The following is a 9,743-nucleotide window of genomic DNA, read 5'->3' as shown; positions in this document are numbered from 1 at the left end:
ATTACAAGAGTAGGAGTCCATGTGTTGGGGACGCCTATAGGCGCACCTAGTTACATCCAATCAAGTTGTACAAGGGTAGCACAGGATGGCAGTTCACTTTGCTCTAAGCTAAAAGATCTTGATGATCCTCAGTGCAGTCTTCTGTTACTCAGACATTGCCACGTCCCAAAAATGAATCATCTTGCCAGGACTATATCTCCCAGGGATGTATCAGAAGCTGCGGGTATCCATGACCTCCTTACCAGAAAGACTTTCACTGACATCATAGGATTGGATCGGTTGGACGACACCAAGTGGAAACAAGCATCCCTGAAAATTAAATTCGGTGGATTCGGGCTCACGTCAATTCGAGGTACAGCTCCTGCTGCATTTTTGGCAGCATGGGCACACTCACTTAAAGAACTCCCCAACAGATTTCCATCAATGTGTTGAGACTTAGAAAATCTCTATCAAAGCAGCCCTAAGAATGATTCCTCTACCATAAGGTCAACCTTGTATCAAGCAGTGTCTAATCTTCCTCCCAAGTCAAACTTGGACGATGAAGAAGAAGTTATATATCACACTCTAGAGGAGATGATCAAGAACCCCAGGAAACTACAGCATCGTTTATCAACGGACATTTCCTGCATGGAAGCAGCAACATTTACCAATAGAATAGTTGAGGAAAAGGACGCGGGAAGAATGAGATCCTTGCAAGGACGAGGGGCGGGAGGATGGCTTGAAACAGTCCCCACTTCAGACAAGCACGCACTAAAGCAGAATGAATTTCGTCTAGCGTCTTGTCTGAGGTTGGGTGTCTGTCTGCCATTCAGTCAGCTCCTTGTAAAATGTGAGTGTGGAGCAGAGCTGGACAGAGAAGGATATCACTTGATTACATGTAAGTATGGGGGAGGTCCTGTCTGGACGCACAACACCCTAGTTTCTGGATGGAGCGAGTGTCTCAGCGATTTGCTCATATGCCACCAGATTGAGCCAAGACACAGATACATCCACACTGAAGATAGACCAGACATCACATTTTACGACGTAGACTCAGGAACAACAAAAGAGATAGATGTTGCTATGGCTCATCCCTGGAGCAAAGATACCATCAAGGGAGCGTCCACGACATGTGGATATGCAGCAACAAAACGAGAGGCAAGGAAGGAAGTAAAGTATCGCAAAGAATCATTACCAGATGGTTCTAAGCCTTTTGTTACTCCTCTGGTGTTCGAACACTTTGGTCGTTGGGGACCCAAAGCAGAGGAATTTTTAAATGAGCTTGCAAAGAAGTCCAAAGACATGCTGGGAAGGAAAAATGAAGCAGCGTTTAGAAGCTATTGGAGAAGAAGATTTTCTGTGATTATTCAGAAATGTAACAGTAGAGTTGTTTTAAGAAAGCTATCTAGGCTTTCATTGAATTGTTTGGATGGACAAGACAAGCTAGAGATGGACAAAGCCATTCATAGTTCTATTCATTAATTAAAACGAAGAACAGTAGGAGAGTAGAACTTTTAGTACTGCAGCAAGTGATGTAAGTAGTGACGTTTGATGACAATAAAACAAATCTGTCTGTCTGTCTGTCTGTCTGTCTGTCTGTCTGTCTGTCTGTCTCTCTCTCTGTCTGTCTCTCTGTCTGTCTCTCTGTCTGTCTCTGTCTCTCTGTCTGTCCTGGTCTTCCTAATTTCTACTAATCACCTTATCATTGCATGTTTGCAATGCTATAGACAAACAGTGACGCCAGTACGTCTTGAACTCTCTGTTCTTCCTTCCATTTTTATCTGTTGACAGAATGGACAGTCGATTAAGGAACTGAAGAGCATCATGTTCCCATCTTCCAAAATGTTCAAAAACTAGGACAATACAGTTAGAGGATCTGCTCCACATGTCCAACTCACTGTCTGTCTTTCTGTCTGTCTCCCTGTCTGTCTCTCTATCTGTCTGTCTGTCTGTCTGTCTAGACGCTCAGTCTGCCTGTTTGAATCTCTGCCAATATATTTATTTGTCTGTCCGTTTATAGTACTATTCCTTTTCAAAGTTTCTAAAATTGTCAATATAAGAATAGCGTGTGGTTACAATAAACATCTTTGATCAACTGCTGCAAATCTGCAAAATTTAGTCTTTTCCATTAAAAGAGAAATGACAAGCTTGCTAGCCTGTCTCTTTCTTACCTCCATGCACAGCTAGCGTTCCTTCTGTGAGTATTATACGTGTTGTTTCGATGTTGTCTAGTTTTCAAAACAATTAAGTTTATTTGCCAGTAAGAAGCGGCGCAGCAAAACAGACTATTCTGACTTAGCAGTACGTGCCAAAAGGTTAATGTTAGAGACAACAAAAACCGTGCCGTCATCAAACGGTACGAATGTAAATAAAAGATGTTCAACTTATTTAAGTTTCCTGGGTAATAGAAGAGAATTCAAAAGCAGCAAGGACATTTGTATGACACTAAATTGATTATTCCAGAATTGCTAAATAGTTTACACGATCTCAGAACGATCTCAACTCTGTCGATAACAATATAAAAAAAAGAACATCGCATATTTGTATGGAAAGGCACTGCATACCCTTAATTGTCTAAAAACTTTCCTTTATACACCATTTTACTGTTACACGCGATCTAGACAAGAACACACACCTCAAATTCGTTTTCTGTGTCCTGAGTAGCAAAGCGCACAGGTACTTTAGACATTAGTATGCTACTGATTGCATTTGGTCTGCCACAGAACAACGATGCTTGATGTGCCACCCAAATGAGTAGGCATTATGTATATTAGCAACTGGCAGACTTGCCTGTGACGTTGCGCCATATATAAGTAGGTGACGTGCGTTTGGCGAGCATCTCCGACTGACACTGAAAATTGGATTCGATTGCTGTGACATCTGCATTGGCCAGATGTTTCCCAACCACTGGACCAAGGCGCCTATTTAATTTTGTAAATGCATGAGCCGTCGCTATACCGGTTACGGCGCTCCTATAATTATCTAAAGATGTGAATGAATAACGGAGTCGCTAAAAGTTACATAGAACTATCAAATGTGACTGAATAGAACCGAATCTATCGCAGTTGAAATGTGACTAAATGACGCCGTTGACATCGCACTTGCAGGTGTGACTGAATGAACGGTCGGTACCGATATCGGAATGCATCGCACCCGCAAGTGTGACTGAATGGAGCAGTCGGTACCGGGCGCATCGCACGCGTAGGTGTGGCCGAACGCGGGCTGTCGGTCACGTATCATCTAAGTATGGAAATGCCGATTTGATGATATTCCATTCAAAAAGCGAACACTTTTACGTATTGGTCATTTTACTGTCAACTACAGCCGTTTGAGCGGGCCAAGAATGAAAACCAGTTTGGCAGTGTTACTTGTGCTCCTTGCAGCTACTCTTGCTCTAAGGAATGGAGGCAAACGTGGCAGACCCAACAAAAAATTTCACAATCAAAACTTGCAGGAGGTAAGTCACAGTTCCAAACCAATTCGTTACTGTTGCAATGTTACTAACTTACCTGCTTGGATCTATAGTGTGGCCCAGATATAACGTGTTCTCAGCCTCTGCGTTGTTGTCCGGGATTGAGAAACGCAACAGTTTCTCACTGTCAGAGAGTCAGCCCGGTGAACGGCCGCTGCGACTTGACCGGAGAAAGCGGGTGTGGATGCGAGAGCGGCCTAGTCTGCTCGAATCGCACAATCAACAAACGTAAACTGCAGCATGATGTCGATGAACATCGTGACAGCCATGAAAAAAATCGCTCCAAATCCTGGAATCATGGAATTTGTCTTCGGCTGAACGCTGACGGTACTGAAGATACTACGTCCAACAACAACAGAAGCGATGTGAGTTCACAAAGCGTTTGATGGCAAAATAATCGATTGAAAACCTTATCATGTTTTTGCTGTGACGGTATAGTCGTCTGGTCGTCGAAATCTACAAAGAAACCAGGATAGAGACGGCAATCCCCTCCACGAACCAAAGTCAAAACTCCCAAAGCAAGAGGTGAATAATTGGAAGAAGTCAAAACGACTAATACTTCTGATGTTTTACTTGTTTCTTTGTACAACTATTTTAGTGTGAGTTGACGGGGACAGCAAGCGATGCAACTGTGTGCCCCGAAGAGTTTCAATGCTGCCCGGGAAGAAACGTCAGTGCATTTTTCTGTCAAAAACCGCGTAAACTCAACAAATCGTGTGATCTCGACAATCAGAAGGGATGTGGATGCGTAACCGGTCTAACATGTGTAAACGTGACTGATACCACAAACACAAAACCCAGCAATGCCAAAAGAACAAGAATGAATAAACGTAAACGTAAAGGAGTTTGCCGAGCACAAACAACAGAGTGAAACAGTTGTTTTACTAAGAGACATGCATGCAATATCGATGTCTGCAGACGTCGTGGCTCTTTTTGATTGCTTTGTTTCTGTTGTGATTGGCTCTGACAGTTAGTAGTTTCTGGGTGCTATAGTTGAAATATAGAATAACAATCATTTCGCAGCGTCTACTATTGTACAATGTTGTTGGCTGTGTCAAAAATATAGCAACAGAGAACTTACAGAAAACTTTCACAAAAAGAAAAATTCAAAGTTGCTTTTGGCTATAACGCTATACAAACGGAGATAGGATTGCACGTGCATGTGTCATCATCTTGATACCTAGCATTGGTAACTAGAACCGATGCGCATGTGAACGGTTAATTATACCCTAGCGTCGTACACGTTTCAATCTTAGTGAATGAGACCTCTTTGAGGACAGACAAAGTGATTCTAGTACAAGTGATTCTAGTACAAAGTGCTAACTTGAGCCGCCAATCTATCTGCAGATCTCGATAGTGTGCAGACTTGAGACCAAAGTCTCTTGCCTGTTGATAGTTATATAGATCTACTACTGTCTGTTCGCCATAAGCGTGAACTCGGAAGTGAGTAATGAAGTAGAGGTCACGCCAGGTGTGCACATTAGAGCACTAAGAGCTGCCCCAGTTGGACCATGTTATACCAATTATCTTAAATGGTTCCAGTTGCTGATCCGTTGGTCTTACAAGATAATTGGATAATAGCCATTGCTCCACCCGTTTGTGTTTGATATGCACAAGTACTATCCTTCCGTTTCGTTTGTAGAAAGGGCTTAGATAATTTGATAAACAGAAATGCCAGACCTAGCGGTTTCTAACGATACCGAGATCATCGCGAAAGTCCACTAAACAGCAGAGATATTGATGATTTTCAAAGTTCACGCTTATGGCGAACAGACAGTAGTTTCGAATAGAATAGTGATTGAACGGCTTTGCTTTCATCTATACAGACTTCTTCATTGTTCCTCAAGGTCAACTTCCAGATTTTGATCGTTTGATCTGACGTGCCTATTTTCACGCAATCTAAAGGTGTCTGTTTTATGGCCAAGACTCAAGCAATATCTTCTTGTCTACAGCACCCGATACAGACCGCTATCGTAGACTAAATATTTCGTATAACCAGTGACGTATATATTGAGGCAACTGCCTCCAAGGGCGTCGCCGGACCTCCAAAAGTCAGCTGCTAGGGTTTAAATTTAGGAAACCTTGTCTAGCTAGACAAATCTAAGAGGCCACACCTACTAATATTGGAAGGTCACGGCCTCTCGGGTCAATGTGTATAAAGCGACGCCATGCTGCCTCCGTATACTATAGCCTCCGTTGAATAATTGAATGTAGCAGTTAAAAATTGGGTGGCAGAAAAAAGGCTATGAGGAATATCTCTTTTGCATGTTCGTGTCTAATTAGATATCATCTAGACCTTGAAGACCAACAAAGTCAAATTTTAGGCGATTTAATTAATAGTACAGCTAGGTAATCGTAGACTTGACGAGTTGTCCTATATAGTAATTTCTTTCTTTTTGCATGTTGCCAACACAGGGGCGGCGGAGCCGGGGGCTGGGGGGGCTAGCCCCCCCAACTTTATCAACTTTATGCTGTAGAATTTCTGCTTTCTGTAATGTTTACCCTTTCAGCCCCCTCAACTTTCAACTCGCTCCGCCGCCCCTGCAACAGTACTAGAGAAAGCTCAGACGGTCTGGTCACGTGACTAACGCAAGTGTCAGTTCTTCAAGTTGAGAGTAGCAAACAGCGTCAGTGAAATCTTGAGGCTAGTTACGCTTTTCTATAGAATATATAGAACTTGCTTTCGAGTGCTAACGCAGGTCCGTGCCTAGCCTCGTGGGTACGAGGCTAGTCGTGTAGCGTTAGTTAAGCTGGATTTACAATATGCAAACGCTGCGCGTCGCGTCACGTCGCGTAGTACAAATTCAAATTGTAAATGGTCTACGCGACGGGACGGACGCGAAGCTCGCGACGCGTCGAATCGGAAGCTGTACACGTCGCGTCGGAAGTAGCACCTTGATTTCGACCAATCACAGCCAACTATAAATGCACCTGTGGCTTCCGTGGGCAATGATTATTGATTTGGGCGCTGTACTCGACGTTGAGCGGTCTATAGATTGTGTAGGGAGCTGTCCTTGCTTGTGGATGATCAACTGCAAGACGTACAAAGACCTGCGTGCATGGGAGAACGCCTAGAAATTGATTTTGAGCAAGCTGGGGGTTCCGGCAGAGTTCTGCTAGTAGAAAATCGAAGCGCGAGTGGTCAGTTCAATAATTCAGGCAGCGACGTCTACGGCGCGCTGAAATCGTATTGTAAATGGTACGACGCGTGTGACGCGTACGTGCCACTCCCACGCAAGACAACGTGACTGGACGCCCGCGACGCGACGCTCAAGCGTTCCCATATTGTAAATCCAGCTTTAGATGGCGCTATGGACTTGTAACGCGCGTACCCCAGTTATGTAGTAAGCGCGCTACTAGAAATAGACCATTAACACGCGTAGTATCTGACGAGAAGGCGGGAATTTCAGACTACAGTACGCGCGCTAGCATCTGTTCGCGCCAGGACTGTTTGACTGAGTGGGAGAGACTGCTTGAATACATTGAAGTGCCAGGTAGGCGTGGGAGTCCTTGCTGTACTACCACCAGACTGTAAATATACTGGAATCAAAACTGAGAGGACTGTGGAGACAGACTAGGACAGGAAGAGTGAGCGTCATTCGCTACAGAGGTCAACTACAGTCCGTAACAGAAAGCATTTATCTAGTGTGAGTGCCTTAGCTTCTGGAGTAGCTAACGTTTGCTACTATTAGGCTGAGCTACAGAAAATACTTTGATTTTATTAATTAATGTATTAATTAATTGACTAGAATACCCATTTCATATACCAACAGTATTGTATAGAATTGCATATGTGTCAAATCATAATCAACTATTTATTGCTCTAAGAAGGATAACACAAAGACTAACTAAACAAACAGTGAAGTGAACACACAAGGTCATGTCCAAACCATTGGAGAAATGTATTGCTACAGATTGTCTGACAAGTGTTCTTGCAACAGCTTCAAATGTACTGAGACAACATGACAGAGAACAGCTCAGATGGCTACTAAGCTGTGCTCTGTCAAGAGTCGAAAGTCTCCATAACCAATGCATTGAAAAGTCTCCTCAAGTAGCCACTTGGTGCTCACATCAATTAAATATCCACTTCTTATCTCCTGCATTAGTTGTGTCACCAGCCTTTGTTGCAGACACGTTGACACGTGCAGATGAAATAAATTCCTGACAAAGTGTGGAATCCAAGTTCCTGTTGATATCAGTTGGCCAAAGTGTCCCCCTGATTTCTTGTCATCCAACTCCAGGTTACAGTTTTACTTTCATCACATGCCATTGCCTGCAAGTACAAAAGATTCCTCAAATCAGATTATTAAAAACCAATAATTGTGTTACAAACACAAACTAAATCTGACTATAATTAATTAATTAGTTCTTAGAGTGCTTATAATTAATTGCTTACAATTGTAACACTGCAGTTTGGACTTGATTAATAAAAATGTATAGAAATTGAGATGAACTGTAGTTACATAAAACCCATAATTAATTAACTCACTCCATATATTCTGTTGAGTCCAAACAAGCTGAACACAATAATTCCATTGTAGAAATAAGCCCAGGCATGTTTTCCTGCCAACGGCTCCACTGTGAACTCTCTTTCTCATCTGAAGAGTTGGGGAAGCGCCATGAAGAACACCACAGAAAAGTCACTGGACCTGGTATTCATATGAGGTACTAAGTCCCATAGGTATCCCCCAGTCTATTAACAGAAATGTGTTTCATGGACACGTGGACAGGACTATCAAAAGCGTACATATGCATGCACACACACACACACACACACACACACACACACACACACACACTACAAACACACACACACACACACACACACACACACACACACACACACACACACACACACACACACACACACACACACACACCACTACAAACACACACACACACACACACACACTCACACACACACACACACACACACACACACACACACACACACACACACACACACACACCACCACTACAAACACACACACACACACACACACACACACACACACACACACACACACACACACACACACACACACACACTACAACACACACACACACACACACACACACACACACACACACACACACACACACACACACACACACACACACACACACACACACACACACACACTACAAACACACACACACACACACACACACACACACACACACACACACACACACACACACACACACACACACACACACACACTGAGAGACAGACAGACACGGACACAGACATAAACACAGACATAGACACAGACACAGACCACATACATGAGAGTGCATGCCACACGCCGCACAAGCATGTCACCCAGAGGAAGAATTCTCATTCTCACCATAGGTTGCTGGTGGTTCTGCAAATGAAGAGACAGTCCCAACTCATGACCTGCAGAAGTTGGACACGAGATGTCGTGAGTGCTCCAAAATATTCAAGACTAGACAAACATTGAACCGCCACTGTAGAAAGACACACAACGCAGAGTACGAGAAGGCTGTGTGGCACCAGTTTCATTGAAGGCTGCAGTCAAAAGTTTATCCAAGTGAAATCTCTATCACAACACCTGGACTTTCATCACAAGATTGACATGGGTACTGTGTACTACATTTGTTCTTATCTACTCAATCTAACTACTGCAATCATAACTTTTAATTAATAAGGTATTCGGGAACTAGAATTTTTTTCTAGCATGAAGGAATTTGAGTCCTGGAAGGAAGCGGAAGAGACAGCAACTTTACCTACTTTAGAATTGAGAGAGGAGCAACAGCTTGTAAGACCCAGAAGGACAACACTGGGTCTGACAGCAGTGTGTGTGCAGCCGAAAACCCAGGTACATCTGTGGTGAACTTCCTATCAAGTGTAATCTACACAATATCTATATCTGTGTATTTACCTATATCTATATTATATTTCTATAGCTATCTATAGGTATATCTATCTATCTGTCTATATATATATATATATATAAATGCTCAGGTGATGATGAAAAAACTGAATATTGTCCAAGGTGGTTCCATTGATGATGAGCTCAGGCGTGTCCAGGCACGCCCACATTAGTTTCTTAAGTTAGAGTTAGGTTTGAGTTTAGTTGACATTTTATGTAGTTTGCCGTATTTATAGAATGTCATTGTACTAGAGAATTGGATATATCTAATAAATATTCTATCTATCTATCTAATAAGTATAAAGAATGCACTTTAATCCAAATTCTAGTCGGTCTCCGTGTGAATTCGACGGTTTCCTACGTGAATTTGGCCATTTTAGCAAAGAATTCGTGTG

General features: G+C 42.8%; 2 protein-coding genes across 2 annotated transcripts; both read left to right on the top strand.

Annotated features, from left to right (window-relative positions):
- Positions 1-453: 453 nt before the first annotated feature.
- On the top strand, positions 454-1,582 carry LOC134189009 (uncharacterized). The gene has a single exon (XM_062657236.1). The coding sequence runs from the start codon at positions 574-576 to the stop codon at positions 1,459-1,461; it is 888 nt and encodes a 295-aa protein (XP_062513220.1). The 5' UTR covers positions 454-573; the 3' UTR covers positions 1,462-1,582.
- Positions 1,583-3,270: 1,688 nt separating this feature from the next.
- LOC134189221 (uncharacterized) lies at positions 3,271-4,322 on the top strand. The gene is made up of 4 exons (XM_062657461.1): positions 3,271-3,436; positions 3,505-3,816; positions 3,890-3,976; positions 4,050-4,322. The coding sequence occupies exons 1-4, from the start codon at positions 3,323-3,325 to the stop codon at positions 4,320-4,322; spliced, it is 786 nt and encodes a 261-aa protein (XP_062513445.1). The 5' UTR covers positions 3,271-3,322.
- Positions 4,323-9,743: the final 5,421 nt, after the last annotated feature.

This window comes from Corticium candelabrum, chromosome 13, assembly GCF_963422355.1.
Source record: "Corticium candelabrum chromosome 13, ooCorCand1.1, whole genome shotgun sequence".
Lineage (NCBI taxonomy): Eukaryota > Metazoa > Porifera > Homoscleromorpha > Homosclerophorida > Plakinidae > Corticium > Corticium candelabrum.
Note: the sequence above shows the minus strand (reverse complement) of the source record. Positions and strands in the feature narration are given on the sequence as shown.

Excerpts from the sequence above, each read along its gene's own strand:
- LOC134189009 (XM_062657236.1), top strand. The coding sequence starts at position 574 with ATGATCAAGAACCCCAGGAAACTACAGCATCGTTTATCAACGGACATT.
- LOC134189221 (XM_062657461.1), top strand. The coding sequence starts at position 3,323 with ATGAAAACCAGTTTGGCAGTGTTACTTGTGCTCCTTGCAGCTACTCTT. Across the intron at positions 3,437-3,504 it reads ACAATCAAAACTTGCAGGAG|TGTGGCCCAGATATAACGTG; the intron begins GTAAGTCACAGT and ends TTGGATCTATAG. Across the intron at positions 3,817-3,889 it reads CCAACAACAACAGAAGCGAT|TCGTCTGGTCGTCGAAATCT; the intron begins GTGAGTTCACAA and ends GTGACGGTATAG.